General features: G+C 43.1%; 1 protein-coding gene across 1 annotated transcript in view; it reads left to right on the top strand.

Moving 5' to 3' along the window:
• Positions 1–13031: 13031 nt before the first annotated feature.
• Positions 13032–18665, top strand: part of Gldc (glycine decarboxylase) — a 90248-nt gene continuing 84614 nt past the window's right edge. The window contains exons 1-2 of the mRNA XM_048347063.1: positions 13032–13484; positions 14023–14101. Of these exons, the coding sequence (XP_048203020.1) occupies positions 13224–13484; positions 14023–14101 (340 nt within the window). The 5' untranslated portion in view covers positions 13032–13223. The remainder of the gene's footprint in view (positions 13485–14022; positions 14102–18665) is intronic.

Here is an 18665-nt window from a genome sequence, read left to right as displayed (position 1 = left end):
AGAACTGAAAAGAAAGATAAAAAATACATTTCATATTATTGTTTACTCCAGTCATTATGTCCATTTTTAGTTCAATCACAATCTTCCTTTGGTAGTTTACATTAATGATTAATTCAAAAGGTTCAATATCACAAACATATATTATATAAAATGACACAGGTAATTGGAAAAAAAGGAATAGATTGATAAAGCATATATGAAACAAAAGCTAGGCATAGTGGTTCAAGTCTGTAATCCCAGCTACTAAAGAGGCAGAGATTAGAAGGACAATGATTCTTAACTATAGTTAAGACCCAAACCTTCATTTCTGAGAGTCTGAGTTCTTGTTGGTTCTGTTTTTATTGGGTTATTATAATTTTCCATTGCATTTTTACCACTGATCATGGAAGTACCAACATGTGATTCACAAATGCCCTGGATTCTACATCTAGTCCATATTCCTGGAGTCATAGAAATCTATTTCCCATGTATATTCAGAACTAGATATCCCAGCTGATATCAAAATCCCCTTATTCCCTTATTGATTCAGTGACATGAAGAACACCAATATCCAGATGGTAGTCTTAACTTCCAGGTCAGCAGAACTACGGAAACATAGAATCTTACAGAGTATTTATTTATTTAGGTGCCAGTCCTGGGGCTTGAACTCAGGGCCTGGGCACTCGTCCTGAGCTTTTTTTGTTTAAGGCTAGCCTCTTGAGCCACATCTCCACTTCTGGCTGTGTGTGTGTGTGTGTGTGTGTGTGTGTGTGTGTGTGTGTGTGTGTGTGTGTGTGTGTGTGTGTGTGGTCAGTCTTGGAGCTTGAACTCGGGCCTGGGCTTTCTTCCTGAGCCTTTCTGTGCTCAAGGGTAGCACTCTACTACTTTGAATCACAGTGCCACCTCTGTTTTTTTGGTGGTTAATTGGAGATAAGAGTCTCATGGACTTTCTTGCTCTGGTCAGCTTCTAATTACTGTCCTCAAATCTCAGCTTCCTTAGTAGCTAGGACTAGAGGCATGTGCCACTAATGCCCAGCTCCTTTAAAGTTTTAAAAATTGACTCCAAAAATGCTTCATTTTTCACTTTTTGACTTTATATCTTTGCCTTCAGTGCTTTCAGGTGTGTTTTTTCTCTGTAAGAAAAGCACTTGACCTTGTCAAGAATACTTTCAGCACACATGGAGCCACCACAGGCCCTGTTGATGTTTTTGTTTTAGAAAATCTCAGGAATTTTAGGTCTCACAGCGTGAACTCCTTGAAGTCTGCCTGAACAGATGGATTTTGGTGCTTTCCCAGTTTTCTTTTTTTTTTTTTTCTTTTTGCCAGTCCTGGGCCTTGGACTCAGGGCCTGAGCACTGTCCCTGGTCTATTCTTGCTCAAGGCTAGCACTCTGCCACTTGAGCCACAGTGCCCTCTCTGGCATTTTCTATATATGTGGTGCTGGGGAATCGAACTGAGAGCTTCATGTTTAGGAGGCAAGCACTCTTGCCACTAGGCCATACTCCCAGCCCCCCAGTTTTCTTTATATAAAACTAAACAATCCTATTAGCAGAAGTTGAGATAGCCTAGTTTTATTGTAAACTATTGCAGAGACGCCTGTGTTGGTATGTGAAATGGTGGATCATCCTGAGTGCTTTAAGACACTATCTCAGAAGAGGGAATTCAAAGCTACATGCATATTTTGAACAAGAGTTCATGGAAAAAATCACCGTAGGGCTGGGACTATGGCCTAGTGGCAAGAGTGCTTGCCTCCTGTACATGAAGCCCTGGGTTCGATTCCCTAGCACCACATATATAGAAAATGGCCAGAAGTGGCACTGTGGCTCAAGTGGCAGAGTGCTAGCCTTGAGCAAAAGAGGCTAAGGACAGTACGCATACCCTGAGTCCAAGGCACAGGACTGGCAAAAAAAAAAAAAAGAAAGAAAAAAAAATCACTGTAGTGCTTGACATATACAGAATGAACCATCTTGTCCACTTATTTGCTCGTACCTTCATCTATAGTAGCTTGGTGAATGTTTCACATGGAAAGTGAATTATCTTTTCATTCTACGGAATCCAACAGTGCACCAGTTTATTTCTGTCCCTCTTGTCACTACTAGCTACTATCCTCAAATCAATGAAATTTGTGTCTCTGGCCATCTGTCTTTCCAAATTAACTATTTCAAGTTCTGTCCACTTGAAGGTTCTCTCTTTCCCACTATATTTCACAGCAATTTCTTTTACTTTCCTTTTTATTTTCTCTTTTTTCCCCCTCACACTGGTCCTGGGCTTTAACTCAGGACCTGGGTCCTGTCCCCTTTGTTTTTTTCACTCAAGGCTACTATGCTACCACTTTAGTCATAGCTCCACTTTCAGCTTTTTTTGGTAATTAATTGGAGATAAGAGTCTCATAGACTTTCCTGTCTGGGCTAGCTTTGAATCATGATCCTTAGATCTCAGCAACCCTGAGTTGCTAGTATTACACATATGAGCCACTAACACTGGGCAAAAGAAAAAAAAATTGTGTGTTTGTGCTTGAACTCAGGCCCTGGGTGCCATCCCTTAGGTTTTGAGGGTTTTGTGGGTTTTTTTGCTCAAGGCTGGCATCAACACTTTTGCACAACACTTGTACCCTAGATATGTACAGATTTCCCTTCTACACCAAGCCGTTTTGCAGTGGACACCAGATTGGTGTCCTATAGTTCAATTCAATCCCAATGCTAACTGGAGATAGTGTCCAATCTCACAGGTTAAAACAAATTATTAAATGAGAGAACTCAACATGTTTCTTAATGTTGGCTTAATGTTGTAGGCTGCTTCTTGCCTAGTATCCATGAGGTCCTATTGGTTCCTAGGGCTGGGAAGGTAGCTTAGTGGTAGAAGCCCTGGGATTCAATTCCTCAATACCAAATAAACAGAAAAAGCCAGAAGTGGCTCTGTGGCTCAAGTGGTAGAGTGCTGGCCTTGACCAAAAGAAGCTCAGGGACAGTGCCCAGGCGCTGAGTTCAAGCCCCAGGACTGGCCAAAGGAAAAAAAAAAAAAAAGATTGGTTCCCAGCCCCACAAAAAGACAGAGGAGCAATGAAAGATAGAGAAATGAGACCGACAGACCACATACACACCATCCCCCAACTCCTCCCTCTGGAATCCACTTTCCCAATTGAGCCTGTTTCTCTTTCCCTGTCTCCCAACTCCTCACTGATTAACAGCTTCCATTGAGATTTCTTTCTTTTTTGTTTCAATGCTGGCACTTGAACTCAAAGCCTGGGTGCTGTACCTGAGCCTCTTTGAGCTCAACGCTAGTGCTCTACCACTTGAGCCACTGTGCCACTTCCAGCTTTTTCTGAGTAGTTTATTGGAGATGAGTGTCGCAAGGATTTTCCTGCCCCAGCTGGCTTTGCACCATGATCCTCAGATCTCAGCCTTCCGAGTAGCTAGGATTACAGGCCTGGGCCACCAGCGCCAGCTCCACTGAGATTCTTTGTAATGTTTCATATACAGTTGAAATGTATTTTGAAGTTATTCATCTCTATTTTTTCTCCTCCAACTCCTCCCTCTGGAATCCACTTTCCCAATTGAGCCTGTTTCTCTTTCCCTGTCTCCCAACTCCTCACTGATTAACAGCTTCCATTGAGATTTCTTTCTTTTTTGTTTCAATGCTGGCACTTGAACTCAAAGCCTGGGTGCTGTACCTGAGCCTCTTTGAGCTCAACGCTAGTGCTCTACCACTTGAGCCACTGTGCCACTTCCAGCTTTTTCTGAGTAGTTTATTGGAGATGAGTGTCGCAAGGATTTTCCTGCCCCAGCTGGCTTTGCACCATGATCCTCAGATCTCAGCCTTCCGAGTAGCTAGGATTACAGGCCTGGGCCACCAGCGCCAGCTCCACTGAGATTCTTTGTAATGTTTCATATACAGTTGAAATGTATTTTGAAGTTATTCATCTCTATTTTTTCTCCTCACCTTACCCTTATCCTCCTAAGTCCCATAGTTCGACTCATGTCTATGCACGGTAATGTATATGTACATGTCTATGAATATGTATGGTTTTTGTTGGTTGTAGGACTTGAACTCAAAGCCTGGATGCCATCCTTGAGCTCTTTTTGTTCAAGGCTAGTGCTCTACCACTTTGAGTCATAGCCCTACTTCTGTTTTTTGAGTGGTAAATTGGAGATAAGAGTATTTCAAGGACTTTTCTGCCTGGGCTGGCTTCAAACCATGATCCTCGGATCTTAATCTCCTGAGCAGCTAGTATTAAAGACATGAGCCACTGGCACCCTGCAGTATGTATGCTTTTTATGTCTAGCTTCTACAAATGAGCAAAAATATATGCTATTTGGCTTTTGAACTTGGCTTATGTCACTCAAGGTGCTGTTCTCCAATTTTACCCATTTCCCTGCAAGTGATATGATTTCACTTTTCTGTATGACTATGTAATATTCTTTGGGGGGGATCGTGGGGCTTGAATTCTGGACCTGGGGGTGCTGTCCCTAAACTCTTCAGCTCAAGGCTAGTGCTTTACCACTTGAGTCACAGTGCCACTTCCAGTTTTCTGGTCGTTAACTGGAGATAAGAGTCTCACAGACTTTCCTACCTGGGCTGGCTTTGAACCATTATTCTCAGATCTCACCTCCTGAATATCCATGGGTGCCTGGCTGACTATGTAATATTCTATTCTAACATACACATATGTAGATAGATAGATAGATAGATAGATAGATAGATAGATAGATAGATAGATAGATGTGTGTGTATGAGAGAGAGAGAGAGAGAGAAAAAAAAAAGAAATCACATCTTCTTTATCCATTCATCTGTTGTTAGGAACCTCAGGTGATCCTAGAGTTTGGCTATTAGTAAGAGCACTGTAATAAACATTGGCATAGAGGTATCTTTTTGTATGTTGATATATTCTCTTTCAGATATATGTCCAATAGTGATATAGTAGGGTCATAAGGAAGGTTAATTTTTAATTTTTTTGAGAACTCTCTATACTGATTTACATATGGTTGTACTAGCTTACAATCCCACAAAATATTTGAGGGTTTTGTCACCCCTTCAATCATTTTCTCCATGAATTCCATTCTAATTGGGGTGAGAAAGAAGCTTATCATAGTTTTTATTTGCATTTCTTTATGGCCAAAGGATATTTCTTCATGTTTATATCAGCCATTTGTACTTTTGAAGACAGATCATTTACTTGCATATTAATTGGATTGGATTGCTTGTTCTTTTAATTTTTTTTGAGCTTTGTATATATTCTGGAAATTAGTATATTATCTATGGTTTCCTTTATTTTTCTTAAACTTGTATCCTTTATTATGTTATAAATATGCTTTCCAAGAACCAGTGGAGTCATAATGATAGACACAAAAATAAAGAATTGTCTCAGCTGGGCACTGGTGGCTCATTTCTGTTATCCTAGCTACTCAGAAGGCTAAGATCTGAGGATGGCAATTCAAAGCCAGTCTGGTCAGGAAAGTCCCATGGGACTCTTATCTTCAATTAACCACCAGAAAGCCAGAAGTTGAGCCATGGCTGAACGTGGTAGAGCAATCATTAGCCTTAAGCAAAGAGCTCAGGGACAGTGCACAGGCCCTGAGTTCAAAACAAACTGGAAGTGCTGCTGCTGCTCAAAGTGGTAGAGCACTAGCTCTGAGCCAAAGAGCTCAGGAACAGCAACTATATCAAGAGTTCAAGTATTTATTCTTAATGACACAAGCCCTGCCTCTCTGCTCAGATTGTTGAGCTCAGGCTCACAATATCCTCTCTTATCTAATTTGAATAGTATAAGATGTGTTTAGATAAGATGATTTTGAAATAAGATTAACAGTTCACAGATAATCTCAAAATAAACCCACATCCTCTATTTCTTGAACAGTCTAGGGCATGGAATGTTGTAATTCCATCTAGAAAAGAAACCAGTTTAAGACAAAATCTTACAAATTCTTTCTTAACCCAAAGCTGTTTGTCTTTTTCTTAACAAGAGCCAAACAACCAGGCCAAAGCAGGAACTTTTTAATAACATACTTTATTGTTATTATAGAGGTGAGGACAGAGGGATTACAATTACATGAGTCAAGTAATGAGTACAGTCCTTTTGTATAGTATCTTCTGTTCCCTCATTCTTTCCCAGTCCTTCCCTCCTGTCTCCACCCACTTCACTTTCATTAATATCCAGTGAGCTCTACTGATGCTTTTTTTTTTTTTTTAACAATTTTCCCCTTGAGTTCTGTACCCTCCTCCCAACCCTTCCAAAGATGTACACTCGAATACACCAAACATAAGGTAAAGGAGACGAAATCATCAAAAATTTAAAAATAAATATAAACAAAGAAAAAAAAAAGAGGTCTCTCGTTTCCATACCTTGGAATTTGTTTCAGTATGTGCATTATTTTATACAAATATGAAGAGGCACATAAGCATTGGGCCTTTACGTTTCTCTCCTAAGAGTATCTTCTTTTGATCTCACTGTGTATAGGTATCTAGAATCCTGTATAATTTATCATATCCCAGTGCAATTTTGGATCTAATGTCTGCATATCAGAGAGAACATGCACTGTTTGCCTCTTTGAGCTTGGCTTACCTCACTTAACATGATTTGTTCTAGTTCCATCCATTTGTCTGCAAATGACATTGTTTTATTCTTTCTAATGGCTTTGTAAAATTCCATTGTGTATAGGAACCACATTTTTTGGATCCACTCATCTATTGTGGGGCAGCTGGGCTGTTTCTAGATTATCTTAGCCATTGTGAATACTGTGGCAATGAACATGGATGTACAGGTGTCTTTATTGGATCCTAGCTGATGATGTTCAAGGTAGATGCCCAGGAGTGGTATGGCTGGGCTGTGGGGAAGGTCTATGTTTACTATTTTGAGGAATCTCCAGACTGCTGTCCAGAGTGGTTGTACTAGTTTAGATTTCCACCAATAGTGCAGTAGGATTCTTTTTTCCCCACATCCCCACCAACATTTGTTGTTCAAATTCACCATGGTGGCCTATCTAATTGGGGTGAGAGGGAATTTCAGAGTTGTTTTAATTTGCATTTCCATATGGCCAGGGATGATGAGCATTTCCTCATGAGTTTCTTTGCCATTCTTACCTCTTCTTCTGAGAAATCTCTCCTTAGCTCCTTTTCCCATTTAGTGATTGGTTTATTAAGTTTGAGAGGGATTAGTTTCTTGAGTTCCTGGTCTATATTGGATATTAGGCCTTTGTCTGATATATTGCTGGTAAAGATAATTTCCCAGTTTGTTGGTTGTCTTTCTAGTTTCATCACTATGCCCTTAACTGTGCAGAAACTTCTTATTTTGATGTAGTCCCACTTGTCAAGTCTCTCTCCTATCTGTGTGTCTCTGGGACTCTATTCAATAAGTTTCTACAAATACCTATAAGTTCTAATGTTTCTCTTACTCTCTCTTGCAGCAATTTTGAAGTTTGGGGTCTGATATTGAGGTCTTTGACCCACTTTGAGTTGATATTAGTGCATGGTGGCAAATAGGTATTCACTTTTCGTTTTCTGCATATGGATACCCAGTATTCCCAACACCAACTACTGAAGAGGCTATTTTTTGTCCACTGTATGTCCTTGGCTCTCTTATCAAATATCATATAACTGTATGTATGTGGTTTTATTTCTAGGTCTTCTAATCTAGTCCACTGATCTTTGGGTCTATTTTTGTGCCAATACCAATACCAAGATGTTTTGTTATTACGGTTCTATCATAGAGCTTGAGGTCTGCTATTGTGATACCACCTGCATTACTTTTTTGGTTGTTTTTTTTTTGCATAGAATTACTTTGGTTATTCTAGGTCTTTTTTGTTCCATACAAATTTTGGGTTGTTTTTTCTATCTCAGTAAAGAACATCATTGGGATTTTGATGGAGATTGCACTGAATTTGTATATCATTTTTGTTTCTCTCTCTCTTTTTTTTTCCAGTCCTGGGGCTTGAGGGCCTGGGCAGTGTCCCTGAGCTGCTTTTGATCAAGGCTAGCACTCTACTAGCACTCTACTACTTGTGCCACAGTGCCACTTCTAGCTTTTTTTTATGTGGTATTGAGGACTTGAACCCAGGGCTTAATGCGTACTAGGTGAGCACTCTACCACTAAGCCACATTCCCAACTTTTGGCTATTTTCTATAAGATCATAAGATGAGTCATATGCATCTATACACAAAGGCATTAAATAAGCATGGTATACACAGGAGAGGAGTCTCCTTCCTTCCTTCCTTCCTTCCTTCCTTCCTTCCTTCCTTCCTTCCTTCCTTCCTTCTTTCTCCTCCTCCTCCTCCTCCTCCTCCTCCTCCTCTTCCTCCTCCTCCTCCTCCTCCTCCTCCTCCTCCTCCTCCTCCTCCTCCTCCTCCTCCTCCTCCTTCTTCCTCTTCTTCTGTCATGGGGCTTAAATTCTGGTCCTGGGTGCTGTCTCTGAGCTCTTCAGCTCAATTCTAGTGCTCTACAACTGAAGCCACAGCTCCACTTCTGGTTTTCTGGTGGTTAATTGGAGATAAGAGTCTCACAGACTTTCTTGCTCTGGCTTTGAACTGCGATCCTCAGATCTCAGCCTCCTGAGTAGCTAGGATAACAGATGTGAGCTGGGAATGGGGCTTAGTGGTAGAGTGCTTGCCTAGCATGCATGAAGCCCTGGATTTGATTCCTTAGTACCACATAAACAGAAAAAGCCAGATGTAGCACTATGGCTCAAGTGGTAGAGTGTTAGAGTGAGCAAAAAGAAGCTCAGGGACAGTGCCCAGGGCCTGAGTTCAAGTCCCAGGACTGACAAAAAGTTAGCATAAACAAATTAAACAAGGAGGGGTCATTGTGACATTTCCACACAGGTGTACAAGGTATCCCCACCAACTTCATTCTCTCTATCACATCCCTATCTTACTTTCACTTCCAAAACCAATTTTAACAGGTTTTATTATACTGGTGTGTGTGTGGGGGGGGGGGGGGGTTAGGAGTGGGATGTGCCAGTCCCTGAGTTTTGGTGCTCAAGTCCAGAAATCTACCTCTTGAGCCACAGCTCCACTCCTGGCTTTTTTTGGTGGTTAATTGGAGATAAGTCCCATGGACTTTTCTGCCTGGGCTGGCTTCAAATCATGATCCTTAAATCTCAGTCTCCTGAGTAGCTAGGATTATGGAAAAAGAGCCACCTGCATCCAACTGCTAATGAACTCCTTAATGCATTGATGAGTGGATTGTCTTTGGTTACTTTCAGGGGATACACTGAACTGATGTAAGACAGTATAACACTTGACAAATCTCAAAAAAAAAACCCTTCTTACCAAGCCTTAGTTTCCTTTCCTATCAAATATACCAAAAAAAGTCAAGTATACTAACTTAATATAATGAAGACTGTTGTTGTGTCTGTTTTCGCCAAACTGTGAGAGCCAATCCAGGCTGTCTGATCTCACACATTGAATGCAGATACACAATAGTTCTCAAACACATCAATAATTTTCATATTATTGTTAGGGCTGATCTGAAAACTGGAGTAACTAAATATGTTTTAGTGTTAAAATTATAACAGCTTCTAAACCCTGGTGATGACTCCATGATAGAGGGCTGCACCTCCACCCACGAGACTAGTTTCTTGTAGTTAGACATTTAAAAATGTAGGGAGCACTTGTTCTCCTCTGTACCTGGGTAGCAACCGTGGTTATGGACAGTAAAAATGATCATAGTCATGGACTATAGAAATAGCCATAATAGTAGTAGAAATGTCATAGTAACTGTCAGGTTGGTTTACTTATGATTGAGTACTGGATTGTTTTAGCCCGCTCAAGCTTGCTTAGTGGTAATGGGAAAACAAGGTCGCAATTGTTAAAATAAAGTTGGTACTAGGTCAGCCTGACTGCAATATTCTGCTACTGTAAATGGCTTGCTTAACCCATTTGTGACTTGCTCTACCCCCTACACTAACCCCCTGCATCAGTGCTACGTGACCACCTGTTGTCAATTCCTGATATCGAGGCCAGTTCCCGTTATTAAAGCCAAAATAGGTAACTGAAAGGGTAGATAGCCAATAGAAATAGGACAAGACTTACTTGCTAAATGCCATCCAATCAAGTATCTGCCAAGTTGGAAATACCCTGCCCCTGTTGTAATCACAATAAAAAAAAACCCCTCTCAATCCAGATCTGCTGTGTCGGTGATGGTTGAGAGTCCAGGCTCGAGCTTGCAATAAAGACTCTCGTGCGTTTGCATTGGTATCGGCTCCTTGGTGGTCTTTGGGGACTGGAAATCTAGGCATAACATTACCTCTTTTTTCCCTTGGCCTAAAATTCAATGCCAAGTAGAAATCCTGTGATGATACCTGAACAGCCTCTCTCTAATCAGTGGCCAATCCATTTGGGGAAGGTTCTTAGTTTTCTTTTCTTTTTTTTTAGGTTCTCAGTTTTCTGAATTTAGTAACCCCACCCTAAGGACAATGGCCTAAGCTCCAACAGCTTCCCAGCATTGGTGGCCCTTATCCAAACACCAGCCTCACCCTCAAGGTACTGTCCTGATTAATGAAGTTGATTCAAACTCAACTGCACTACTCACGCCTCAAGGTGTACTTTTACTTTCCTAATAAATCACTCTTTACTATCTTTAAAAAAAATCCTGTGGTGATAATAATTGTCAGAACAGCTGCAAGGCTGTAAGTCTGTCCTCACTCAGATAGCTTACTCTCTGTCTGGTAGTATGTTTGTATTTCATTCTAGTTCTAGGTCTGGGAGCAAAGAAGTACTGATATCTCTTGGCAAAATTAATGCCTATAAAGAAATCATTATAGGATCTTCAAAGAAGCTATGGCCAGACTCTCAAAGAAGGAAGAAGGGGCCTGGGAATGTGGCTTAGTGTTAGAGTGCTCACCTAGCATGCATGAAGCTCTGGGTTTGGTCCCTCAGCACCACATAAACAGAAAAAGCCAGAAGTGTTGCTGTAGCTCAAGAGGTAGAGTGCCAGCCTTGAGAAAGAAGCCAGGGACAGGGATCAGGCCCTGAGTACAAGCCCCAGGACTGGCAAAAAAAAAAAAAAAGGAAGAAGGAAGGAGGAGCTGGTTCAATTGGCAAAGAGAGTCAGAATTTTAGGGTTTAACAATAATCATATTAGGGGCTGGGAATGTGGCTTAGCGGTAGAGTGCTTGCCTTGCATGCATGAAGCCCTGGGTTCAATTCGTTTGCACCATATAAATAGAAAAGGCCAGAACTGGCTTTGTGGCTCAAGTGGTAGAGTGCTAGCCTTGAGCTAAAAGAAGCCAGGATCAGTGCTCAGGTCCTGAGTCCAAGCCTCAGGACTCGCACACAAAAAAAAAATTGTATTAATTTCACATAGTGAGTTAGAAATAATAACAACAATGATAAACTGCTTTTTTCCATAACTTGGATTTCATTTCACTTAGCTTTATCTCATGTGTTCATATGTACATAGCTATTGAGCTATTGTGGTCTCAGCTAGGACTATCCTAGATATATACTAATTACTACCAATGAGGGAAACCATAGAGTCTATGTTTTTTTGGGTCTGGCTCACTTCACTTAGTATGTTTTTTTTTTTTTCCATGTCTTTCTATTTTCTTATGAATGGAGTAATGCCATTCTTTCTGATAAAGGCATAGAATTCTATTGTGCATATGTACCACATTTTATTGATCCACTTATCTACTGAGGAGCATCTGGGTTGATTCCATATTTTAGCAATGGTAAATAGTGCTGCAATGAACATGGTTATGGCTCAGCTCACTGTATTTGATTTTGGTACCCTGAGTATTGTATATATGTATGTCTGAATCAGGGAAGGGAAGGGGAACATCATAAAGGTGAGGCAAAGGGTAAAAGGCAAACCAATGCAACATCAACACTTACAAGACAATATGGAGTAAACCAGAACTATACAACTCCGGGGGGGGGGGGGGGGCGGGCATTGGGTAGGAGGGAAGGTGGGAGAAAAATGAGGGAGTTTGACAAGAAATGTACTCACTGCTTTACGTATAGAACTGTAACCCCTCTGTAAATCACCTTGACCATAAAAATTGAAAAAGAAATCCTATGAATTCAAAACTACTAAAACGCCCCCATTCTAAGTCTAAAGGTTTCTAATTAATCCCATACTTTCACATAGACAAAATAAGGCTATGGATTCAACTGCGGTGGAAATTTGGCAATCTACAGGATCAAACATTCGATCTACAGGATCTTTTGGTTCTGTGATGGTTAATTGGAAATAAAAGTCTCACGGACTTTCCTGCCCAGACTGGCTTTGAACCTTGATCCTCAAATATCAGCTTCCTGAGTAGCTTGGATTGCAGGCATAAGCCATGGGCTCACAGATTTCTTCAGTATATTTTTCAGGTAGCAACAGAAGTTAAGGGGTTCTTTTGAAACATTGACATTCTCTAGGTTTCTGACCTACCATAACTCTCCAGGGCATCCAGAAGCAGGTTGACCTTCCTATCAGTTTTTTAGGACCCTACTGGAAGAATGAAAGGAGAGAGAGAGAGAGAGAGAGAGACAGAGACAGAGACAGAGACAGAGACAGAGACAGAGAGACAGAGAGAGAGAGAGAGAGATTAGGAAAAGAAATAGTATTCAGCTACTTGAATGGGTCATTTGCTTACAATCCAACAAAGCTGAAGGAATCCCTATATTGTCCCATCATGGTTCCCATGAGACAAAACAGGAAAAGATAATCTTCAAATTGACGGTGACTAACCAACCCTCTGAGTCTGCCCGGTGTGTGAGAATCATCTTCCCTCTGGGCCCCGTGCCCCAGGACCTTCGTCTGGAGTTTGAGGGCTGTCCACCCCGATGCCACGCCAGGCCCGGCTTCCTCACCCTGGCAGAGATGCACGAAGCATCGGTCAGCGCGACCCGGGATGACAGGCTCTGGGCCAGGAGGCGCCGGACGCCGGGGACCCGCGGGGCAGGGGGATCACCGGAGGGGAGGGGCGGGGAGCCGAGGGGAGGGCAGAGGAGGGGCGGGGACTCTCCTGCCTGCGTCCCTCCCATTGGCCGAGGGCCCCCTGGCCCCATCCCACTGCCCGCCCCCCGGCGACGCTTAAAGTGTGCGGAGCAGGTGTCTCTGGGCAGCAACAACTTTTGAGCTGTCGTGTACGCCGTGCTTGACGCTCATTCATTGCCCCCCACCCCGAGCGCCCAGTTTTAGCTCCCACCGGCCGACCCGGGGACGGGGGGCGCCGGGCCAGACCTAGCGGGCCACTCGAGGGAGCTGAGGCCGGAGGAGGGCCGAGAGCGCAGCGGACCCCCACGGGCTGGTAGCGTCCATGCAGTTGTGTGCCAAGGCATGGGGTCTGCGCCTGGGCCGCGGCGTCGGGGGCTGCCGCCGCCTGGCTCGGAGCGCGGGCTCTAGTTGGGCTCCACCGAGCCGGGACAGCAGCGGCGCCGGCGCCGGCGGGGACAGCGGCACGGCCGGGGCCTCGCGCCTCCTCGAGCGCCTCCTGCCCCGCCACGACGACTTCGCTCAGAGACACATCGGCCCCCGGGACAAAGACCAGAAGGAGATGCTGCAGGCCCTGGGGCTGGCGGTAAGGACCTCCAATCGGGCCCTCCGGGGCTCCTCTCCGCCCTGCCCGGCGGCCTCTGGGCTGCACCTCTGACTTCTGCTGCCCCTTGCGTGGGTCCCTAAGTCGTGGCGTGGACGAGCTCTTGCGCTGGATCGGGGGTGGGGGTGGGGGTCCGTCTCCTGCCCTCAGCTTAACTTTCCGCGCCATCCGCTGGCTCCTTGGGCCTCAAAACCCATGTTTAAAAACTGCCCCCCAGAAGCACACCAGAAGAGCCCTAAAACTTTGCAGGAAATGGAGAAAGACCCTTCCTAGTTCTGGGTGGATCTAGCCGGTTATTGCCAGCTTGTAGACTGCAATCCAACCTGAAGATTTTGATTCACCACTGGGCTTTATGGTTTTTCTTCTGGTTTGCTCAAAGTTTCCCTTTAAAAGAAACTCCGATGAAGTGGCTTAAATAAACCCGCAAGCCGTTGTAGATGCAAAACACAGCGGTGACTCTTTAAACTAGGGGGTATTTCCCCCTGATTCTCGTGTTCACCCCCTTGCGTTTTAATTTCAGAGCATGGATGAACTCATCGAGAAGACAGTCCCCGCCAGCATTCGCTTGAAAAGACCTTTGAAAATGGAAGACCCTGTGTGTAAGTGGCCCGGCGGCTTCCCTTGTAGGCTATGCTTGCTTGGTTTGCGCAAGCCGATTAACCTTCTCTGATATATGAAGATCTAGCTTTGGGGGTAGGATTTCCCCGCCCTGGGAATACTGTACAGTTGATTTAAATGTAAAAAGCAAGCACACACCATACAAGGTAGTTTCCTGGAGAAAATCCCCAAGAACCTTTTTCTCCCTCTCTGGTCATTTCCCAAACAATCCACAAGCTTCCCCTGGGAAGACCTGGTGAAAATCACGTGTGGTGGGAACCCCTGTTCCCAGGCACCCCCAGGGGCAGTGTTTTCCAGTTTCCCTTTGGGCTGAAAGATGTCATCATCACTTTGAAAATTAGGACAAACCCAGAAAGGAAAAAAAAAAAAAAAGGAATTACCAGTCAGACATCTGCTAGGAGACTGTCCTAGTAGAAGGGAACCCTGACTTTTGGCTTCCACAAGCCCAAAGGTAGTGTGAAGGTAGCTTCAAATTGTTTCCTCTCTTCCTGATTTTATTACTTATGTAGGGAGGGGCAGCAATACTTTTCTGGTTTGAGTGACTTTTGGAGAAAAGCACTCAAATAGGATTCATGCTTAAGAAAGCTCACTTTATTCATCTTTATTTTTTAAAAAAAAAAAGTTTATTTTATTTTTTGTTGTTTGTATGGCTTGAACTCAGGGCCTGGGTGCTGTCCCTGACCTCATTTGCTCAAGAGGAGAGCTCTACCACTTTGAGCCACAGCTCCACTTCCTCCTAGCCTTCTTTAGAATTTTATTTTACATTTGAAATGGCTTTAATGGGTCTTCGGGGTATATTTTTTACTTTAGTAGAGGGAGGGAATAATCTACTAGAAAAGGGCTCCCCACAAACTAGGGAGAGCTCTAAACCAAATAACTCCACATAAGTCTCACTTGGTTATTTATTGTTATTTAATTTCCAATTAAAGAGTATTTACCTGTTTATTGCTGGAGTAAAGAAGTGAGAGCTTCTGTTTTGTTTGGTTTCTGTGGTAGAAATGATCAATAGATTACCAGTTTTGTTTTAAGGATTTAAGGTTTTTAAGGTGTGGAGTCTGTTTTTCCACAATTAGGCCCATGCTGAGCCTCAAGCTATGCTGAGGGCTGCTATCCCGTTGCTTTCAAATCTGATGGCCTGGAGCTTGGTCACACAAGTTTTGTTAAACTGAACTGACTTGAGCCCTAGAGCTAGCCGGAAATCAAATTTAGGAAATCAGAGATCTGATCCATTGAATGTACAAAAAAAGTGAAGCTTAGGTGAATATTTAAACAATTAAATGCCATACTGAGAGAATGTTTGTTACCTTTTTTTAAAAAGTTCCTTTAACAATGTGCTTTAAGAGTAACAGTTGTCTATTCTTTTGATGACTAAATTCAGATGAGTAGTTTGATTATCAGATATTCCCCACCTCGTGGTGGGGGGGGTGTGCGCCCACGAGCATGCACACACAAACACAAACACACACACACACACACACACACACACACAGGTCCTAGGGCTTGAACTTAGGACCTGCTTTTTGATTTTTGCTCAAGGCTGGCATTCCACCACATGAACACAACTCCATTTTCAGCTTTTTGGTAGTTAATTGGAGATAAAGGTCTTTCTGGGGGCTAGGAATATGGCCTAGTGGCAAGAGTGCTTGCCTCATATACATGAAGCCCTGGGTTTGATTCCTCAGCACCACATATATAGAAAAGGCCAAGTGTGGCTCTGTGGCTCAAGTGGAACAGTGCTAGCCTTGAGCAAAATGAAGCCAGGGACAGTGCTGGGGCCTTGAGTCCAAGCCCCAGGACTGGCTAAAAAACAAACAAAAAAAAAGTCTCACTGACTTTCCTGCCTGAGTTGGCTTGATAAGTAATTTACTACTTGAGTATAAATTTTAAAATTCCGTGACATTTGGGTTGGTTCCATCTATTAAAGAATATAATGCACAGTCGAGTTCCCCTCCAATCCTTATTACTGCCCCCAAATGGGGACAGGCTTTCCAGGGAAGCTTGTTTGGAATCATGAAAAAGAGTGGTCCCAGGATCCAAGATGATGTATTTGTAAGACATGAATATATACTCTGAAGTGTGCCCATGCCACATAGGGCTAATGAATTTTCTCCACATGAGGTCTGAAAATTGGCCCATGTAACCTTAATAGTAGCGTTTCCATTTAATATGGAGCATCATCCATACTTGGTTTCACATGATGTTGTAGTAGAAACAGATAGGAATTCTGGATAAAGTATTTGCTTACACAGAGTCTGTCTGTCTGTCTGTCTGTCTCTCTCTCTCTTTCTCTCTCTCTCTCTCTCTCTGTATTCAGGTTGGTCTTCTATTTTATTTTATTTTATTTTGCCAGTTCTGGGCCTTGAACTCAGGGTCTGGGCTCTGTTCCTGAGCTTCTTTTGCTTAAGGCTAGCACTCTTCCACTTGAGCCACAGTGCCACTTCCAGCTTTTTCTGTTATGTGGTACTGAGGAATTGAACCCAGCATTCTACCACTTAGCCATATACCCAGTTTCTGGTATTTTTGTTGTTGGTGGTGGTGGTCATGGGGCTTGAACTCTAGGCCTGGGTGCTGTTCCTAAGCTCTTTTGCGCAAGGCTAGCACTTTACCACTTGAGACACAGCGCCACTTCTGCGTTTTCTGGTGGTTAATTGGAAATAAGAATCTCACGACTTTCCTGCCCTGGCTGGCTTTGAAATTCGATTTTCAGATCTCAGCCTCTTGAGTAGCTAGGATTACAGGTATGAGCCACCAGCACCCAGCAAAGAGATTTTTTTTGCCAGTCCTGGGGCTTGAACTCAGGGCCTGGGCTCTGTTCCTGAGCTTCTTTTGCTCAAGGCTAGCACTCTTCCACTGGAGCCACTGTGCCACTTTTCAGCTTTTTCTGTTATGTGGTACTGAGGAATTGAACCCAGGGCTTCATACATGCTAGGCAAGCACTCAACCACTAAGCCATATTCCAAGCCTCAGATTGGTCTTGAGTGATTCTCCTGCCTTACGTGCTCACCTTAGCTTCCCAAGTAGCTAGGATTATAGGCACTGTACTAGTTATTATCTCCCTTTTGAAAAGGTAGAACAAAGCCAGGAATGGTGGTGCACACCTCAGGAAGCTGAGGCAGAGAGATCTGGAGTTCAAGACCAACCTGAGTTTCATAGCAAGACCCTGGAAAAAGAGAGAGCACACAGGGAGAAGGCAGATGGGAGAGGGCAGAGAAGAGAGAGAGGAGAAATAGTAACTCACCAAGGTCACAGCTAGTGATCTTTCGGTGGAGACAAGATGCACATGCAAACCCAGGCAGCTTAGCTCCATGGCATACATTCCAGCCCCTACCCTGTTGTGTTTTTATGATGACCTAGGTCAAATAGAAAATGTGTCCCAGTTTACAGAATGCACAAGCCCAGTAGCACTGGGATCCATCTGCCAAATGCTAACTGCCCCAGTGGAAGTGAGAACATGCAGAGAACACAGGTTGTGGGAGCACTCAGGGTAAGTGTACTAGGAAGTAACAGTCTTCTGACACCACCCCAGGCAGAGGAATCCTCAAATACAGGTCAGAGGGACCCAGACACCATCCAAGAAACACAGACCATCCCATTAGTCATGAAGGATAGCCCTCCTCTTTAGAAAATACCTTGATAAACTACCTTGAAAGTCATTGTTTCGGGAACCAAGTGGAGTAACTCAGTTTTTTTTTTGTTGTTGTTTTTTTTAAAAAACCTATCAGTTTAATTCTGATCAGGTAAGTTTTATAACTTCCATCCCTCCTTCTTGCCCTTGTCCTTCTCCCCGCAACTCCCCACCCGCAAAAAAAATCCAGAAAGATATATTGCGTGGGAACTTTGGTTCTGAAAGGTACCATTATTAATGGTTTTAGCTTTTTATTTTACATTTCCTGAGTTTTCTGTAATGTTCTGTATTCATATTATAAATAATTGGAAAGTACTTTAGGAACCAAGCATTTATTCTTAGCTATGGCTCACCTAGCTGCATAATTGTTTTAGTGAAGTCATCTCAAAGCAGACTGAACTAGCCTGAACTAACTTTACAAAAGCTTAGGGATTAAAGTTTATGGAAAATTGCACATTGCTTATCCTGGGCATGCTGTAGAAGAGAGAGGAGAAATGAAACCCATTGCGTTCAGATTATTCAGCTAGAGCCAGAGCTGAAGAGCTGAGCTGTCAGAATGTGATTTCTAATGGACTCAGAACTAAATGTTCCCACGACGCATGGTTTTAGAATGTTTAATAAATGGTTAATGGAGGGCAGTGATCAGAGGGAGGGGACATTGTGTAACGCAGCTGTATGTGGTGACTGTCACCCCAGTCAAGTTAGGTACTCCTTGAACTGACCCCTAGTGCACTTGGAATGGGACCGCTCCTGCCCGTGCAGTCCTCAGGCATGGCAAGGCTCTCCCTTAGCCATTCCTGGCTTCCTCTAGAATTATTTTTTAACTACATAGATAGCAACTGCTGAAATAAATGAACATTAACCAAATGAGAAAAACGAAGGCCTTTTAAGCTTAGCATAGAACTTTGCATAGCAGGAGT

Source organism: Perognathus longimembris, chromosome 1, assembly GCF_023159225.1.
Source record: "Perognathus longimembris pacificus isolate PPM17 chromosome 1, ASM2315922v1, whole genome shotgun sequence".
Lineage (NCBI taxonomy): Eukaryota > Metazoa > Chordata > Mammalia > Rodentia > Heteromyidae > Perognathus > Perognathus longimembris.
Note: the sequence above shows the minus strand (reverse complement) of the source record. Positions and strands in the feature narration are given on the sequence as shown.